The 20,671-nt window shown below is 34.1% G+C and overlaps 2 protein-coding genes across 2 annotated transcripts; both read right to left on the minus strand.

The window, feature by feature from the left end:
• Positions 1-490: 490 nt before the first annotated feature.
• LOC129901139 (auxin-induced protein X15-like) lies at positions 491-1,414 on the minus strand. Its single transcript, XM_055976255.1, has one exon. It carries the CDS (start codon positions 1,236-1,238, stop codon positions 873-875), a length of 366 nt encoding a protein of 121 aa, XP_055832230.1. The 5' UTR covers positions 1,239-1,414; the 3' UTR covers positions 491-872.
• A 9,031-nt stretch (positions 1,415-10,445) lies between these two features.
• On the minus strand, positions 10,446-19,098 carry LOC129899395 (dolichol kinase EVAN-like). Its single transcript, XM_055974348.1, has 14 exons — positions 18,750-19,098; positions 18,337-18,449; positions 16,741-16,929; positions 16,528-16,632; positions 15,259-15,329; positions 15,100-15,180; positions 14,780-14,991; positions 12,848-13,037; positions 12,695-12,760; positions 12,143-12,231; positions 11,940-12,054; positions 11,607-11,658; positions 11,428-11,522; positions 10,446-10,988 (listed from the first exon to the last, which is right to left on the minus strand). The coding sequence occupies exons 1-14, from the start codon at positions 18,941-18,943 to the stop codon at positions 10,875-10,877; spliced, it is 1,686 nt and encodes a 561-aa protein (XP_055830323.1). The 5' UTR covers positions 18,944-19,098; the 3' UTR covers positions 10,446-10,874.
• Between the last annotated feature and the right edge of the window lie 1,573 nt (positions 19,099-20,671).

Here is a 20,671-nt window from a genome sequence, read left to right on the forward strand (position 1 = left end):
ATTCATTTTTTAATGTTTTAAGTCTTTCGGCTGAAAAACTTTTAGCATTTACCGGGTTAATAGTAAATTAACATTTCAGAACATTCTTTAAATATTTCTTTTTAATAATGGCTATAGGTTAAATGAGAGCGCGTGTCCAAATTGAGTGTTTTGTGAACTTTTTACGAATTTAATTGACTTTTTGTGTATTATACTTCAAATAAGACGTATTATCTTAAGTATAATTAATTTATTAAAATAATCAATAACCTCAAGATATTGATGTAATCCAACTTTAATAAGCATCTACATGCAACATCACGCAAATTTTAATTTCAATCGGAACAAATAAAACGTCATTTCTTATTAAACAAATTTAGAACAAACTGAAGTATATAGAACTAAAATGCACCAATAACACAATAAATAGAATTGCATTAAAAAGATGTGTAACAAAAGAAGAAAAATAACAGCAACAACCCAGTGAAATCCCATATAACGTGGGGTCTGATGAGGATAACGTGTAACAAAAGAAAATGAACAAAATAATTTATGGGAGAAAAACTTTATTCCATAGCTAAAATCACTCACTTCATCTATTATATTTTCCTCCACTTCAAAATTGAACTAGAACTCTTTCTCCACTCTGCTATTAAAACACACCCTATACTACATCCACATGCAGTCATGATATATAAATTCAAAATCATGACCAAAACATTGAAATACTGAGTTAGATTTTGAAAATGATGGACTCAAATATTACTCTGACAACTGATATTAGAGGGAGTTTGGGTTCATCATAACTTACTTTTTCCTCCTCTTGTTATTCTATTGATCAAGAAGTATCCAGTTACAACATTGCGCTAGTAAAAAAGAGTTAAAGCTACTAATTAAGCTAAGCAGTCACGCGCGAACTCCATATATATTAGCGCCAAAATCCTCTCCATCTCACTAGGCCTACACGGTAATGTAAGTGCACCTTCATGATCAAAACCATATACCTCAGCAGCTTGTTCCAATAGCCTCAAGAATGAAGGGTGTGTTAAGCAACACAATGGCACTACAAACCTCTTGAGCTCATCGTCGTTCGTCGCAATGACCGCGAAATGCCCTTCCTTCACATCCTCCGGTACATCCCTCGACTCATTTTCCGATTGATCGTCCATCGGAAATTTCTTCCCTAGTAGAAATCTTTTTCGTAATTTCTTCACTATCCCATTCTTTTTATTCTTCCCATTTATTCTACCCTTCGACATTACGATAGAGAAAAATAAGTAAGTAATAAGCTACTAGTTTTTTTCTGTGTGCTTTCTTTGTTTTTGAAAGTTTTTTTTTTGGTGGTACGTACGTTTTGTTAAGTATTATTTATAGTGTAAGAAGGCATTGAGGGTAAGAGATAAGGTTGGTAGTTTGACATGGTTGGAGTGTCTTTGGTGTAAATATTGAGAGACAAAAGCATGTGATGTAAATAGGAACTTATGAATTTCAAATTCATTTATTTGAAAACATCTCTTTTAATCAACGTCATATCTGCCTCTTATCTTCCAATTACACGTGTAATTATGTTACTAATTTAAACATCCTTGTTTAGTCTTATTAATAAATTAAATCACTATCCATTAAAAAACCTATAATTGTACTCCCCCAAAAAACGAAGAAAAACAAACTGTCGTTGCAAGCTTAAAAATGGAAACACAAGAAGGTGATATAGTTGTATACAAGAAATTCTTCTCATTATATCTCTCCATAAAAGTAGGAATTGGAATTTTGAAAATAAATCATGTTACTTGTTATAACAGGTAAAAATGACATCAAAAATTCTATACATCAAGGAGAATTGATTTTTTAGTCCTTTTAAAAAAAATTATATCGTTTTTATAAGGGATCTTTATTTTTATTTTTGGAAAGATCATTTTCTTAAGTTCAATTTGTAAAAAGGGCAAAAACTCATTTCCTCTTCAAAAATTGAGTTTTGCGTTTGAAATCCCAATTAAGGTCTTCCCACCATATTTAAAACTTAGTGCTGTAAATTAAATTAATGTGTTCACAGACGGGCTAAGATTGGTTTCTACTGCCACACGATATATAAACACCAGTTAACATTTGTTGTAGAGTGTGTTTTTAGGATCGAAAGACTAAATCAAGACAATTTCAACAGATTTTTCTAGAGCACTAACATGATATGACCTTTACTTCTATGATGTTTTCGATTTTTGATTTTTAAAAAATGATTTATTAATAGCACTTCGAATTGATCAAGAGGAGGGACAATTACTATTCATGTTGATGTGTCGATCCATGGTATTCTATTGTACATAATTAAATTAGTAGCAGGCCTAGAGTACACTGAACATTAATTTTGATGAGAATAATTGACCTCACAGGAGCAGTACGTACGTACATAATGTTTGGAATTTACTAGGCCTGTACAGGAGTCAATTGAATAATCAAGGCATCGGTTGCTTTTATTTGTGGCCTTCTTCGATCACCTTATGAACCAGTCTTTTTAAACTTGGAAAAATACTTTGGCTACGATTCGATCTCGAAAGCCCAGACTTCATAAAAGGCGACTGACTTTTCCACTGCTACATTATCGATAAACCGCATTAAACCGACAAATCAGAAAAAAAATTCAACTAGTGGTTTGGTTTGACTTGGTTTGGTGTTTGGAAAAAAAATCCGACCATTATAGGATTGGTTTGGTTTTAACTAAAAAAAGTCAAACCGAACCCAAAGCGATCCGATTATAGATATACTACTTTTAAATTATGTTATACATAAAAATATTTATTAAAATATAATTTATAAATATTTTTTAAAATGTTTTCATAATTTTTGTTTTCTTTCTTACATTTAGATTTGGACTTGAGAAACTCATCTAAATAATATATAAAAAAACTCATCTTATAAAGTTATATTATAAAGTTAAAACTTCAAACAGTGTTCTGCCTCCATCTTATATGTTGATATTTTGTACTAGAACTCTTTTTAAGAAACACTGTTCTGTGCTTTTTATTAGATACTATGAAAAAACCGAGAAACATGAAAAAACCCAAAAAATCAGAAAAAATCTGAAAACCCCGAGAAAAATTGATATTGAAAAACCCGACTTTTATTGATTTGGTTTGGTTTATAGATTTAATAATTCGACACAAATAATTTGATTTAATTTATAAAAAATCTGAACCAACTCAATCCATGTACACCCCTAGAATTTACTACGTAAGAGATTATCTGGCGCACACACAAAATTGTGTGGAAAAGCCAATCGTATATACAACTATGCAAGATCAACATGCATATGAGCCTCTTCTTTTGCAACAAATATATATACTAATTAGGAGATGAGGTATATGTTTTGAATTTTGTTTAAATTAAATTATTATTATAAGTTTTTTTAAAAGAAAGAATGTATCTTTTAATTCTTTAGTTGGTATCTTTTAAATGAATAAGTGTATTTTTTTATTTTTTTATTGGTATTTTATAAATGAAAGATTGTGCCTTTTCATTCTTTGATTACCACCAATTCTATTTAAATCCTTCTACAGCAGATTTACAAACAACTTTTTACAGAAAATATTTTCTTTACAACATTCTCCAAAGAAATATTTTCTTTTCCAAAAAATCAAGTCTTCAAATTCTTGCTTTTTAATGAGATTTCTTTACTATTTGCTTAGTGCAGAAATTCATAGGCTTGCCATATCCACTAAAACTGTTTACATACAATCTCATAGCAATCTTGTGGAGGAGAGGGAGCAAATATTGTTTTAGGAAAGCATTTTGCATGTATTTCAAGCCTACAATTTTGTGTTCTTTGTTCATATTATCAAACTTTCATCTTAGTGTTCTTCTTCATATAAATTTGGGTCCTTGATATATATTTTCCAATAATATATATATATAGTTGGAAAAACATACTATGAGACCGTTTGGATGGGCTTTAAAAAATAACTTTTATGTATGAAATGTTTTTAGAACTTTTAAGTGCTGAAAGTTATTTTTATAAATAAGCAGTTGAGTGTTTGAATAAAAGTGTTTATACTTAAAATAAATTATTGATGTGTTTGACAAATGTGAATTTTAGGGCTAAAGAGGGTACTTTAGGAATTAAAATAAAATACAAGGGATATAAAAATAATTTCCATGATAAAAAAAATGGCTTTAAGCCTTTCAAAAAAAAAGTTAGAATTTTTAACTTTTCATCTTTTGATAACTTTAAAAAAATTATGGTTTAAATTTAATATTTTAAATTAATAGTCAAACACCATAATAAGCTAAAAAAAATTATAAATTGATTTGACCAATTTATAAGCCGATCCAAACAGACTTTATATCTTCACCTCATTTTTTTCCTGCTAATTAGGTGACACTTATTTTGGCAGAGGCGAGTGTTTAGATAGCTATCTCCAGTCACTTTATATTTATAGGCATGTCAGAGTTTTGTTGGTATGCTAAGCTAAGGTGCTGTTACAGGAGCACGCTTATTTCAATTTAATAATCAGGTTTGTGATAGAAGAAAACTTTAAACTAATTGATAAAATTATTGTCATGTGATCAAGAGGTCACGCATTTTTTCCGAATTTTGTATACAGCGAAAATTTTAGTTCACCAAACTGCCCTTTTAATCAGGTTTGTGATAGGATGGATAGGAACAAAAACGTTTCCTTAATTTTTAAATGGACCTTATAAAGCATGACCTTTGCTCTTCTGGGTGCTAGACCCTCCCATTTGCTCTTCTGGGTGCTAGACCCTCCCATGGCTAGGACCTGTTTTTTCATATTGAAAACACTAGTTCAATTCTCGTAAGGGATATGTACTTATTTTAAGTTGTTTTAAGTTAATTATATTGAGTGATCACTCGTTATTTGATTGAAAAGATGGTTCAAAAGTTTTTCTCTCCGAAGCATTCTAAGATAAATACCGAACATCAAAAATGAAAAATCAAAGGAAAAAGTAAATTCTCATTTTGAAAAATCCAAAGATGTTGAGCAGGGGTACATAGACTGGGTTGGTTCGGATTTTTTACAAACCAAACCAAATTATTTGTGTCGGGTTATTAAATTTATAAACCAAACCAAACCAATAAAAATTGGGTTTTTCGATATCAATTTTTCTTGGGTTTTTCGGATTTTTCGGTTTTTTTTTGGGTTTCTCGGATTTTTCATAGTATTTAATAAAAAATACAGAGTAGTACTTCTTAAAAAGAGTTCTAGTACAAAATATCAACATATAAGATGGAGGCAAAACACTGTTTGAAGTTTTAACTTTATAATATAACTTTATAAGATGAGCTTTTTTTGTATATTATTTAGATGAGCTTCTCAAATCCAAATCTAAATGTAAGAAAGAAAACAAAAATTATGAAAAAATTTTAAAAAATATTTATAAAATATATTTTAATAAATATTTTTATGTATAACATAATTTAAAAGTAATATATCTATAATCGGGTTGGTTTGGATTCGGTTTGACTTTTTTTAGTTAAAACCAAACCAACCCTATAATGGTCGGGGTTTTTTTCAAACACCAAACCAAGTCAAACCAAACCACTAGTCGGATTTTTTTCTGATTTGGTTCGATTTGTCGATTTGATGCGGTTTATCGGTTTGCCCTGTACAGAAGCACCCTAAGATAGGGCACGCTCGCGCACGTGCCATCCCGGTCTATCTGGCCCAAATACCTATTTAAGGTATTCTCAGAGAGGGCCATCCCCCCCCCCCCCAGTAGGGTGGTTAAAGAGGAGGTTGCGGATTTCTGACCTCTGAGCCAGAACTATCTGGGGGGAAAGCCATCCCGCACCAATCCGGCCTCGACCCTTTTTTCCAAGAGGAACTGCTTTTCCAGCGCCCCCAAAAAGAGGGGAAGGTGTCTGGGCTCGTTCCTCCCGATAAAATAGAAGGACAGCCGGTGTTGAAGCTCCGCTCTTCTTTGGATATCAGGAAGGAGAGGAGGCCATAGAGAAAGTTTTTTTTATTCCATGTAGGCGAATCCGATGCTAAAATGAATATCTTTAGTCGGCTAATCGTCTGATTTAATAGATGATATGGGATAAAAGAAAAAGAAGGAGGCTGTGGAATCGAAAGTCTTTTTCCTTACATGGCGAAAGCCGAGAGTGAAAATAGTCACTCGAAAGCATACGCTTGTTAGAAGTGATCCCCGCCTCCCCTTTTTCGCCTAACCCATTCGTTCATAGCTTCGCCACTCTACCGAGCTACTACGCTCTTGAAACTTCGTAAATTCGCTTTTCTTCAATGAGAATATAAAGAAAACGGGATATTTCGCTCCCCAGCCCCACTTGGGCCCCTTTTCGTCCTTCACACCTTCAATCTGTCATGACCCCAGAGGCGTCCATTCTTCTCGTTGCAGAGCTTGCCGGGTATTTACTTCTCCTTCATCCCTTACGCTACGGCCCCTTGGTTAGCTTGCTTGCTTTCTACTAATGGCAGGGCGAGCTTTGTTGAAGCAAGCGCCTTACCGAAGTCAGGTCCATCGCGAATAGCAAAAGGGTGTTACCGATGCCTCACAAACTGATAAGAAAGACACGGGGATTACTGGACAAGCGAAAGAGCAGATGTTGTCTCTCCTCTCTCAAAGCAGACGAGCTTCAAGCTTGGAAGATCAAGAAAAGCGAGAACGGTTATCTCAAGCACCCCCGTAGTGTTGATTACAAACCAGCCCTAATGTTGAGAATGACATGAAGCGCGTGCTAATATTTAAATATACAGTTTATCATTGGCTGTTTATGGAAGGAATAGCTATAATATTGAAATGCCCCCTGAGTGCCTGTTTGGCTTGCGAATAAGTAATACTGAATTATAAAGTTGGAATTATAATACCAGAATTAAATAATGACATGATTATTTAGTGAAAATACTTTTTGGATAAATTATAATTTAATGGACTAAAAAATGTGGGATATAGTGGGTACAATATGTATAGAACTTGTGTTTAATTAGTATCTCTCAGAATTGCTATATATTCCATATTAATTATGGTGTAAAAATAATTATCTCTCATCCCTCCAACCAAACAACAAGTGGAGGAAGAGCCACAATCAACTCAACCTTAAGTCCTCGACTCTCCGGCACTTTAGTACTCGTTTCTAGACTTTTTTTTGGCAAATGTTTAATTAGAGCATCTCTGAAGAGCACTATATATAGAGAATGAAACATTCTTATTCGCAATATAATTGAACTATGTGTATAACAATATTTTACTAGAACAACCAAATTTTCTAAGCCAACTTTTATATTATGTCATATTATATATTTTCTATAGCAATAAAAAATATTCAGACCAACGAAATAATTATAAAAAAGTTGAACTATATTATCACCTCCTGGAGGGACTTCTCTTTGGAACAAAATAATTATTGTCTCCTCCAGGGAAAAAAAAAATCAGCAAAGAATTGACAATTCAAACGAAAGGTTCAGTGTAGTCGATCCAAAGTATCTTTTCTACCAAAAAGAAGAAGAAGGAAGAAGAAAAGATCCAAAGTAGGGAAAAGAACAAGAAACAATTGAAAATAATAGAGAAGCTAGGGGTCCAATATATTATATTCATTCATGTGTAGTTCTATCATCATAAATGACAATCTAAGTCCAACGCAAAGTACTTTTCAAACTATTTAGACAAATATGTATATTGCAACTCATTCAAAATACTTTTTGAAAAAAAATATTTCTGATAAAAATTACATCTCAAGCTAATATGATTTCGCCAACTTGAAACAGGCTCTTTAAGTTTTTAAGAAACAAATTACATCTCAAACTAATACGATTATTTCTCTTAATCCATCCTTAGGAGTTCCCTGCTCCTACCCTTAAAACCTCGAATTCACAAACTTTAAAATTGAAGGTGAAAACGCTTACCATAATAGCAACTCCCGCTTTATCGGAACGACACGATCAATCTTAGTAGTGGTAATTATTTTTGTGAGACAAGCGTTGATACAACCGGACCGACCGCCCTGTTTGATGATTTATCTATTCAATTCAATACAAGAAGAGAAAAGATCTCTCATCAGCAGCTATAATCTTTGACTTTCCTTTTATAGAAAACAAAAAACGTTTTAATTAGGCACGTGTATAAATCTAATTAAATTATTGTTACATATCTTCTGAACGGCTTCAATTTCCTCCTTTCATTTTCTTTCAATTACTCTCTCTCATTTTGTTTTTCCATGCCGACCCCCACACTTGTTCATTAATGAAAGACCAGGACACATATAATAATTCATGGCTCACAGGAAATCTTCTTATTGATATATTAGTAGTATTCATTTTAAATGCTTTTTTTATAAAATAATTTCCAAACTAATTTTCACATCTTCCAAAAACGCAAAAAAAAAGTCCATCAAAATTGTACTCGGGCGAAACCCATTGGTGGCCTCCTAAAGTTGACACCAACTTTTACTTAGATACCTAAACTAGGAGATGTTCATTTTAGACACAAGTAAGAGTCGAATGTGTCATCTTGACACTTTTTACACAGTTGGCACCTCACATGTTTTCCACCTATCTGAGGCGCGTAGAAGCTGTTTTTTCTTTTAAAATATATTATTAGTTTTTTGTTGTTCTTCTTCTTTTATTTTTTAATATTGTTACATGTATCCATCAGTATTTACAGTTACTTGTTTTAGTTCTTGTTACTTTTAAATTCTTAAGTTTATTTTTTATGCCGGGATTTCTGTCAAGATTTTTCGGCGACTTAATCATCTTCTGAAAAAAAATACTCGAACAACGAAGCATATCAATTTTGGAGAAGACAACAGCGGGGTGGGCAGGGGCGGAATCAGAATATTTGACAAGGGGGTTCAAGAAAATTAAAAAATAAGGGACTAAATGAAAAAAGTAAAAAAATATGTCATTGTTGAGCTCAATCACAGGCGCCTTATCCACTGATTCACAATCTCCATTTGTTAAGGGGATGCAAAAATAATATTTGTACATTAATAAAAAAATTCACAGTATATATAGTGCAATTTTCCGATGAAGGGAGTTCGGTTGCCACCCCTCGCACCCCTGTAGCTCCGCTCCTGGGGGTGGGAGTTAATTATTGAGTAATTTTAGATTTGTATTAATCTTGCCGGAAAAAATGGAGGTTCGTCGAATTTTTTGACCCAATTTGATTTATATTTTCGTTTTCATTATAGCTCCATATTTTGCTCTTTAGATGATATGAATAGCGTTGGGTGGGTATTGGAGGAGAAGAAGATCTGGTGAGGTGGGGGAGGGGTTGGGGTTGGGTTGGGTGGGGTTGGAGAAGATGACGACAGGGTGGGGGAGGGGTTGGGTGGGGTTGGAGAAGATGACGGCGGGGTGGGTGGGGGTTAATAGTTGTTAATTTTTATTTTTTTTGGATAAAAAAATGCCACGTGTCATCAAATTATTGGTCATTTTTTTCTATTCAAACGTCATTATTTGATAATTATTTTTGATATATATATATGCCACGTGTCTTTATTTAATTCGCTGTTTTTGACACGTCAAGCGAGTATATTACACACACTTAATATATTTTGGTGATTGTCAAAAAAGTGTCAAGATGACACATTCGACCCTTACTTGAGGTGTCTAAAATGAACATCTCCTGATTTAGGTGTCTAAGTGAAAGTTGATGCCAACTTTCGGATGCCACCGATGGATTTCACCATTGTACTTGCGAAACCTCGAATAAATGTTACTATGGAAAAAATAAGTCTTACATAATCCCTAGAGTGATAGTTCAACTACTTAACCGGTAGATAAGTCATTTTACACATTTACATTCTGATCATGAATGTTTGGAATATGTATCATGCAAGAAAACATTGTTTTTTGCTAATCGGAACTGAAGGATGATATAAAATGGATCAATTTCCATTTCTAATTTTATTTTGTAGTGGCGCCACTAAGCTGATGAACGTTATTTAGGTATGAATTGGACGTAAAGAGATCAAAAGGTTGATGTCGAAGAAGTATTATTTAATTAGTTTATTTTAAAAGTTTAAATAACAAAACAAAATAATTGAAAAAATCTTTCGTACATAGTAATCCACGAGGAGCAACAGTGCACTAGTCTGTACTCTGGAGCATTCTAACATGGTGGTGTACCAAAGAAAAAAAACACAATTCTAACATGGTGGCACACGAAAAACGTCTTTTCGTATTTTAACAAGTTTAGCGTAAATTTTACGTGAGCAAATATTTTTTCCCTCACTAAGATATACTATTCCCTCTGTCCCAATTTATTTCAAATACCAAATCAAATCATCCGGGGAACCTACAAATTTCAGGAGGAATTTAAGAAATCATTGTGCAGTTTATTAGACAATTTTAAAACACCCTTCCTCATAAACTGTTAAAGAGCAGACGCTTTCGTTAGCTCTTATCAATCTACTTCACTGGCAGGCTTGAACTACTGCTCGTTTAAGTTCAAAATACAAGTACATAACGTAGAAATTTCGACGAATACTTTGCTCCTAGTGCCTGTAAACTCTAAATAGATTAATATTTATTTACATCCATACCATGGGAAGGAGGATGAAGTATGCAAGACAAAAGTTACAACAAGCATTTCAAAAATAGTTCTATTTATGCCTTACAGAAAACAAATTCTACATCTGGATTACAAAAGAGTAGCTTCTTGCTTTTTCTCCTAACAAGCTATTGTACTTTTTTTATACCCCTCCTAGGGAACTCTCACCTTTTTGCAACCCACAACCTTAGGGTTGAAGGTGGAGGGTGCTTGCCATCCGAGCAACCCCTTCTTGTCACCTATTGTACATGTCATGAAACTCTACAGCAGTAATATCTACAAAAAGAATGTGTGTTCTCAAACGAGTACTGTTGAAAGATCAGCATATTGTCTTCCAGTAAAGTAGTGTAAAGTTCAGGTCAGCAGATAAGTGTTCACAGACAAAGGAGGCTATAGAACACCAGAGGTATGAAGGCATTATCCAGTTGGGCAGTGTAGGCTTCCAACAGACCACTTATTGTCACCGCAAAAAGAAGAGAGAACCAGTTCTGCATAATTGCCAATACAGTATTAAAGATCAACCACAAAGTTCAATGAACGAGATTTTTGACAACATTTGGCTTTTATATTTGGAAAATTTGTGAGGTTGCGCAAAGTTCACGTGCTTCAGTGCCTAAATTAATTTGAGGATTCAGCCCCAAGTAGACATGAATTTGGATAACTAGGGGCCATCAAAGAATTAAAATGAGGTTTATTATTCACAAGGAAGGAGGTTAATTTTAAGGTGATCACAGAAATTTGCCTCTTCAACTTCAGTCAAAATAAATTTAAGATGCATAACTGCAAATAGTGTATAGAAGCAAGACCATGTAACTTTCTTTCCTCATAAATACGCACTTATGGGAGCCTTCTTTGGTCTGAATGGGTATGCATGCCGAAACCCCTTTGTACATGTGGAGAGAGAGAGAGAGAGAGAGAGAGAGAGACCTGAACATATCTGGTTGTAGCTAGAAGTGGAAGTAAAATGGAGCATGCAGCCAGGACAGACGTTATGCCAGCAGCAGTACCTTCAATTGTTTTCTCTACCAAAGAGAATTTGTAGATTCAGATGGTGAAGGGATACAAAAAGAAGCAATGACGAAACAAGAGAGGGAACAGACACATACTGCCAGTTTTGCTCCAGCGGAGGACCCCATACTTGTATCCAACCACCGATGCCTACACAGAAGAAAACAACTAAAATTTACAGTGCATAAATGACAATCAATAATGATCCAGCAGCTCTAAGTTCATTCTCTACTGCCCAAACTATCAATATTATTCTTGTCGTGGAAAAAATTAAATTTCATATATGAGAGATACGATGAGATTGTAAGGTAGGTTTTCATTGTCCTGCACAATTCACATGGTTCCAAGCAAGAATCAAGTGGGTTCTGTCGAAGTGGATAATACTAGTGCATCGAGAAAGGTACAGGACAAGCAAGGAATAGCAACTTTACCATTGTATCTCCAATTCCAAGGCTCAAGATCCCAGCAAAAGGGGCTAATGGCCGGTCATTGAAACCAGAGGACAACCAGATAGGAAGCGCACATCCTATTAAGAGTGAAAAATGGCTGAAGGTGGAAGGAAGGCAAATGGTTAGAGTTAACAAGAGGTGTATGCTTGCAACTAGTTTCATGCTATGGAGGAACCATTTCAAACCTGACAATAAGAAGATCAGTGTCGCGATGATCTGTAAAGGCATTCATAAATTGGTGCACCAACTGTCCCAAGGGCAAGATTCTCCATATCTGTTCCCAAATGCATGATAAATATTATGAAGCATCATAAATTGTTTAAGCACAGAAATTATAAGAAGTTACCAAGAACTTAGGTAAAATTGAAAAGAAAAAGAACATTACAACATGTCGCATTTACAAGTATATACATACTTCCATGTCTGAAATGTAAGTGCAACAAACTATTAAGACTTCAGTTATATTACTGATTGATTGGTGTTTAATGTGTCAATAAACTTCATCAAAGTCAAATGAAGCGAATATAAGATATGTTTACTTGGCGAGCTTGGCTTCATTTGAAAAGTGTGCATAAGCTTGAAAGTGAATACAATCTTTACCACCCTAATTGATATATGTAACAGACATTCTGTTTTTATGTTGTTTTTCCAATTAATACTGGGTATGTTCTTTTAATTCAAACATTCTTTTGAATTGCAATATCCAAAAACAAGATGAGAATGCAGTGAAACCTTACTCGTATAATTTCCAACATCAAGAAAACAGCCAAAGCCGCACCAAAAGCCAGATCAAGAAACTTTGGCTGCAGGAAGATATAGACGGTCAACACAACTCCCATAGAAATAAATAATATGCTCAAAAGGAGAAAGACTTCCTAAACTCAAATCACCTGAAGTATGAGAGCAGGAACAAACATTGAAACAGCCATTAAATGGTAGTATTTTCGAAGAAGAATCCTCTCAATCTTACTGCTCTTAGAGATGTTATAAAATCTGATAACTGATACATAAATAACAACCAACCAATAGATACACAGCGACAACCTTTTAAGTGGTTCTGACAGAACAAAATCCAATACCCTGCAGCAATCAGAAGACAGAGAAAACCAAATTATAAACAAAAGAGAGTAACACTTCATATATGTCTTGAGGTAAACGATATATGATTTAATTTATAGTAAAGTGATATGAGATAGTCACAGTATGAATGAAAGAGCTAGTAGCTGAACACATTGAAATTTCCTCTTCGATTATTTTAGTTTTTTTCAATGGTTCACCAGTTGGACAGATGAAGCAACAAGCCTAGGACAGTCAAAACCTCATGGGCTCAAATCGGTTCATAGGTGTGAGGCTTGAAAGTCAAGCTTAACCTAGCTGCCCAAATGAAATTTGATGTCTTTTGACTAGTAACATCAAATACTTAGCTAGAAAGCTTGGCTGAGCTAGATCTGCAAAATTCATTTCATAAAAGACACAATAGCCAGCAAAAGCTATGAACTCAATCAGTTTCTTAAACAATTTGTTGAACAACTCCCTTCAGAAGATGGAAATACCTATCATTTGGGAATGGTTCAGGGGTAAAATGCTGTCAAGCTCAAGATTTAGCAAGAAAATGTGTCAACATGCAAATACCTATAAACAATCTTGAGACTCCAGAGCATTAACTTTTGAGTCTTTAAGCTCCAAAAGTCATGCCTCTACCATTATTTAGGGTCTTCAGAAATAAAATTTTGTGAAAAGAGCCACTGTGAAGTGAGAACTAAAAAGAAATGTTGAAATGTTGGAGCTAGCCAACAATGTTGAAGTAGAGGAAGAAAAATAACTATGAAAATAAAGGTTACAATTGCACATTTTGTGGCTTAAGATCTGATGCAGTGCCATAGCCACCCCGGGAAGGTAGGAATAACAGAGGTATTACATTAACAAGAGGTGACCCTATAGCTTCAGGAACCACATTATTTGAAGTGAACAATATTGTAACATAGGTGTTTATAACAAATTCCTGGCGAATTACATTATTTTTTCTCTTTTGCTTCAAATACAAAAAGAATGTTGCAGTAAGAATGCAAATTTTAAACCAAAAACTCCTAGAATACTTAGTACAGACAGACCAATGAAAAAGAAGCAAGCAAAGTATCTAAACTGCCCATTCAAGACACTGCAAAGTTCTTCTCTACCCAGTAATCTTCTCATTCAGTACATATTTTTTAAATAAGTATTATTTACCTACTAGTTAGATGTAACACACAACTTCTTGAATCATATAAGGTAACTATGTTTTTTATTAATCAGGTATATGCCTGTGTGTGTTTTTCAACCTCGACTAATTCCACGGGGTACCAGCTACCTCCCACTGGACAACTCTGTCTATCAAGGCCTGGATAGCTAAGAAAAAACCATCTAGTGTTTTTGCCTCTGATGGGATTTGTAACTAAGACCTCATGGTTCTCAACCCACTTCATTGCCCACTAAGTCATACCTTGGGTGTTCAGGTAACTATTTATCAATATTCAAATGTTGAATATTAGATTGACATCTAGAATAACAACATACACTTAGATTTGCATACATAACGAGGACACCCACAGCCCTGACCATAGGTCATGCAGCATTTATATTTATCAAGGATCAAATCTCCACATGTTTGTCAAGGTCTATCACATGCTTGCACGTCCAGTTTAAAAGCCTAATTGTCTAACACAAGTGTTAATCATCCCTAAAAACCACTAAATCTCTGTTAACCAAATCACGCAACATAATAACAACATGCAGCATAATATGTGCAATAATCCAAAAGAAATAAGTTCTAAAAGGAGGCTTACCATAGAAAAGGATGCACGTGAAAATCTTGAACAAGCTGCATCCATGATGGTACAGCTATAATGAGAACACACGCAAGGGAAATGTAGAACACAAAAGATCGCCATATATGATTATCTGCAGTATCTTTAGAAGATGCCAAGCTGACCCGCTCCAGAATTTGAAGCACGTATTTGAACAGCATAGGGAAAAGAAGAAGGCCAATAATCAATCCCTGGACCATAGTGTTACATTTAGTGATCAATACCATGAATCAGAAATCTTTTACTCTATATCACCAAAAGAAGAAAAAAGTCTAGAAAGTTAACAGCTTGTATAATACCTGAATAATAACGCTAACTTCATTTCTTTGGATTCCATATGGTACAGTCACTACCTTAGATGCAGTAAAGTATCCATGGGACTGTTAAATGGAAGAAACACTGCTTGTTAGGTATCTATATCATCTACTACCTGAGAAAGTAAAATGTGAGAAACTAACCTTAGCAGCAGTACAAGATAGCATGTCACCAAAATAGATAACAAGGCCAACAGTAACCAGTAGCGCTTCCCCTAAGAAGATAAATAAGAATGTAAATAACTGTAGAGAGGACTGGAGGACCATTGGCAAACCAAATAGGACATATCAAGTGATTTTGAGGCTCCGATCTCTGAATAACAAGAAATAAAGATTGTGTGGAATTAAAACATGCTCTAACAGTGCAACATTGTGTGGAATAACATATGTTCTAAGTTCTAACAGTGCAAGTTAATATCTGGCTTTATCGCATAGTTTGGACATAAAATGCATTTTAGTTACATATAGGCTTAAAAGATTCCTATAACTATTAGAAATAATTTGTGAACTATGACGTGATAATTTGAATCATTATTTTAATGTAAATAACTACTAAGAACACAGTCAAACTTGCATATAATGTATCGGAATTCTCTTTCAAATTTCAGATAAGATAACATCCATGAATACAACCCCATCCTGTAACATAAAGACACTACAATACCCAAGTTGCTTTAATCTTCCCTAAAAGGCGAGAGATGCTTCCAAATAAATAACAAGTTTTAGAGCCATCGTACAAATTTTAACTAAGAAGGCATATTACATTCAACACGAACCATACTTCTTTGTTAAAGATAATCAATGTGAATATAGCATTTAATGTAAATCTAAGATGACATATAAAACAAAAGATCATTATTCTCAGAAAATGGTTCAAACTCTCACTAATAGAACCCAAAATATGAGTAGCCCTAAATTAAGCACATAAAAAAGATCAACTACAAGATACCATGAGAAAAGAATAAGAAAAACAGGCGTTACAAGAAATTCTAAAATGACTGAAAAAGATTGGCTGATATCACCTTCATATTCGGTATTTTGCCTTTACATGATATTATCACCCATGTCTCGATGACATCAGTCTTACATACTAGCTTTTTGTGTCATCTGGTGGAACCAATGGTCAACGTCACAAATCTACTATAGGTACAAATCAACATGTATGTATCAACGGGCAGAATGACCCAATGGAGCAGGTAAACAGGTAGAATGAAGCTCTAGATAAATAATTGTTGTTTCATATTGCCTATAGCAACATCCCGAAAAATCTTAGGTTTGTTATGATTAGTGGAGAGTGAATGTGAACTGAATAACCGCACAACAGAGTGGACCGACCCTCATATCAAGTGTGCAATTTAGTAGTTTGCGATGCTAGAAATCTAGTAAAGTAAAAAATATAGTAACATGACCAACCAATTGAAGCGCATGCTGGAAAAGTGCGGAGAATATTCTGAATTAATTTTACTGCTGCAAATCCATGAGAGAATAGCCACAATAAGATAGCTGCTGTATACCACCCTGCCGGAGAAGTTCACCAAGAGTTGTTAAGAAGGCATAGCTTTCAGCAACTTACTAGGTTGACCAATGAATCAAAAAGTGAATATAAAGAAAGAGAAGTTGACCTACCACTATGAGATTTCACAGCAAAAGACACAGAGCAGACACCAAAGTACAATACTATACAACTTAAGCTACAGCGAGAAGTAGCACAATTCTTGCGGTCTGATTGATGGTAAAAAATGAAGCAGAGGTAAGCTAGCACAGTGTAGCAACTTGCAGATGTCACCAAATGCAGTAGTTGCAGGTTTTCAAGCTCTGTTAAAAGGTCAAAACAAAAAGAAGTCAATCATACAGGTGAGGCAAGGTAGGATTCAACATGGTTCCTGAATACAAACTCGCCAATACTTTGAAGTGACTGATGGAAATCAACCTATTAGGTGAATAAATATAGAAAAAACAACCACACTTCTTCTCAGCTACACAGTTCCTCTACTAGACAGGGTTTCTCCATGTAGAAACATCACAAGATGGAAAATAACTTGAAAGTATGTAAGATTGGAGTTTCAATAGTCAGGTACATAAATACAAAAATAGTACTTAAAAACTTACCAATTTAGAGTACAATTATCTGTCTTCATACTGGACTTTTCACTGTCATTACTTTGAATTAATTTTTTTTTAAAAAAAAACGGTGCTTCATTTGCTCATCAACATCCTTGCAAGAACCAGTTTACGAAGATTTTTCAAGTGGTTTGAACATAACATTTTAGAGATGGAGGGTAAATAATAAGAAGTACCTTTTTTTTACCCAAGTGTTATTGTACTTATGCAACAATTACAAATTCAAGACTGGTAAAAACTCTAAACATGGAAGGACCAAAGTTCATAAAAAAGGTTAAAAAGCTTAGCTCCCCAGTACTTCTGTTCTTAAAATTCTTCCAGATCTGGGCATACTAGCAAAAAGAAAAATCGTGTTCTGAGAGACATATGAGGCCTCAAAAAAGATGGGATCAATTTGACCTGCCAAAACAGTTGGGGCTATAGCACAATATGATAATGCTCTAATCCATATCTTCGCTCCCAAAGGCTGAGAAAAATAATAGATGATTGTAACCAAAATGATAGCTTGAATCAAAAGAAAAGCATTCTCTACAAAAGCTGAAAATGGAAGTCCTTTGTGAAGACAATACGCTAAATATAACCAATTACTTCAAGCTCAAAGCTCACAACACTAACACTTTGGCATTGCAAAAATTTTAATATCTGAGGAAGTTTAACAGTGGTGGAGGCAGCAACAATAGCATAACCAAGGAGCTTGGATATTAACGGAAGCAAACAATCCTTTTCCAGGAATTCACCTTTGCTAAGGGTTCCCGCAACACAACCAATCCATCCCAAGAAACTTTAGCTCAACCATCTTGATGAGATCAACAAAATTCTTCCAGTTTGTTTATGGTCTTATGGTCTTATTGTGGAACTAAGGAATTGGGTTTGATTGAAAGAAATGCTTTAAGGTGATACACAAAGGATGAATCCTTAAACGGAGAGCTCATTGCTGAAATTTCTGATCACGTAGGTTGCCTTGTTATTGTGGCAATTTTGTGGTCCACTCCCCCATAGCATTTTCTCAGGAGTGGGGGACGGGAAAAATATTTGCACCCGATATAATAGCAAGTACTCAAACTACAAAAGCTCAATTTGCTCAAAAATCAGTGTTTCTACCTTCACTTCCAGATTGATTTAAAGATACTCCTCTTGACATCTGAATCAACTTTGATACCATAAGACCAGGCAGCGTTACTGCCCCCAAAAATATCCCTGATGAAGCACCAGGCCTGAAAAACAGTACCACGACTATGTAAATAAACAGTATAAGGAAACCATAACTACACATTTCACAAACACTCAAAAAACACCCAATTCAGAAATTAGCCCTGCTCAATCCCAAATTTTCAATCAAAACGAACGACAACGTAAATCAAAAGGGGAAAACTATGTAAAAGCGCAAATTGAAGATGCAGCCAAGTGGTTGCAACTTCATATGTTTCACTCCCGAACTCTTCTACTTTTCATATTTCGGCCCGGCCCGCGCTCACCTAAAAAATCATTAAAAAGGAAACTGCAGTAAAATTAACCTGGTTTTGAAGAAGTGAGGGAGGGAAACTGAAGAAGAGGCATCGACGGAGATCTCAACGGAGAGGGCAAGGAGCGAGAGGAGAGAAAGGGAGAGAGATTCGGCGAGGAGAGCTTGAGGGACGGAGAAGACAATCCGAACAATGAATAGTGCTACCACAGCTCGCTCGCCGGTCAGAAACGACGATGAAGCCATGGGATTCCGATGTATCAGTAGCTGAAATTGAAATTCAATTGAAAAAAATTATACATTTTGACCAGTGGCGTAAACAGGAAGAAATCCGGGGACCCGTGTGAACTGGGGGAATTCGGTGGGTTTGGCGCGCACCGGGTTTTTATATGCTGTTGAACTGTCAACTCATCTACGCCTTGAAGTTGTCAACGGATTTTCCTACTTGTTCTTTTTAGGATTGCATAAAGCCCTTTTCAAGATGGGGAAATTACGTATTTGACCGATACATCAATATTCATCAAAATAATTAGAAAAAAATATTGAATATATTTCTAAATTTGGAACGGATTATTAGTTTCATTTTTGAATTATTGACAATCTTAAAAATACTTCTCTACTTAATTTAACTATGAACTTAAATACACCCTCGATCTTGTAACGTGAATGAAATATATCCATAAATTCTCGTCAAATTTAGGAGTGTTTTCAACACTTCTTTCGGCTTGTTATTAAGATCTCTATGCTCCTACAAGAGTTTAAGACTATTTCCTATGTCATATGATAGATCGGAGGTTATTTAAGTTCAGTTAGTCAAGTAAAAAAATATTTTTAAAACTATTAATAATTCAGAAACGAAACTACTAATATGCTCTAAGTTCGAAAGTGTTTTCAATACTTAATAATTATATTTAAAAGCTATTTCATTTATTTTGATTTGTTTGTCTTGTAAGAATTATTCTAATCGCACCATGTCTTGTTATAGCATTATCAAGAAAAGACCAAGAAAACATTTTGAATGATGAAATATTTATTGTAGTTAACTAAAGGTTTATGCCCTTTTTGTTAGGGCGGGTGAATAACAATTGAACCCATATTAACTTTTGTCTTTGAATTTTAAAATAACACTTATTTTGTAAAAAAAAATTTTTTTGCTAAAATAACATTTATTTTAAAACAAAAGAAGTACTATTATTCCTTTTTCCCATGTGGTCACTCCAGTCCAATTTACTCCTTCTGTTTTTCACATTGTACATCTTTTAAGAAAACATTAACTAAATGAATAAGTTGATCAAATTATTCATTTAGTTAATGTTTTCTTAAAAGATGCAAATTATTCTTATTTGCTTTGTAATCTCAATTTAATACTACTCTCCTTTTCACCATATTAATCTCTACACATTTATTAATATTAAGATTAAAGGTGATAACTAACAATTAATTATATCATAATTTTTTTAAATGATAATTATTTTTAGTAAGAATGACAACTAAAATGAACTAGAAAGAGTAAGAAATAATTTTCCTTCAGAGAATTAGAGAAGTCAAGGAAAAACCATACTTTAGAAAAACCTTTTTTTAAATTACTTTCCGCTAGGAGTCTCAAAATGAGCTCAAATATAGGTAACCCGTCCAAACTTTTATGGTTTTGGGCTCAAGATAATTTGTATTGGGTTCAATCTCAACTCATTCAAACCTAAACCCATTTTAAAAGAATCTTCAATTGAGCCCAACTTAATCTCCATCTCAACATGTTTTAAGGCTCTTTATTTGCATTAGTGTAATATATGTTTTCATACTAAAGGTATTAATTACTATCTATTTTATATCTTTTAGAATTAATCTATTCATTTGTAAATTTTTATTTTTAATTTCTTGAGTTAAAATTCAAAATATGGTTATAAAAGGTAAATAATAATATATTAAAATTATTGAGATTAAATGAGTCAAATTGGACGGGCCATAACCCAACTC

Source organism: Solanum dulcamara, chromosome 8 (assembly GCF_947179165.1).
Source record: "Solanum dulcamara chromosome 8, daSolDulc1.2, whole genome shotgun sequence".
NCBI classification, from domain to species: domain Eukaryota; kingdom Viridiplantae; phylum Streptophyta; class Magnoliopsida; order Solanales; family Solanaceae; genus Solanum; species Solanum dulcamara.

What these genes read in the sequence shown, in the direction of transcription:
- LOC129901139 (XM_055976255.1), bottom strand. Translation starts at nt 1,238, where the DNA reads ATGTCGAAGGGTAGAATAAATGGGAAGAATAAAAAGAATGGGATAGTG.
- LOC129899395 (XM_055974348.1), bottom strand. Translation starts at nt 18,943, where the DNA reads ATGGCTTCATCGTCGTTTCTGACCGGCGAGCGAGCTGTGGTAGCACTA. An exon ending in TTCCTGCTCTCATACTTCAG is followed by an intron (nt 12,761 to 12,847) that starts GTGATTTGAGTT and finishes ATCTTCCTGCAG; the next exon opens with CCAAAGTTTCTTGATCTGGC. An exon ending in ACTGATCTTCTTATTGTCAG is followed by an intron (nt 12,055 to 12,142) that starts GTTTGAAATGGT and finishes TTCCACCTTCAG; the next exon opens with CCATTTTTCACTCTTAATAG.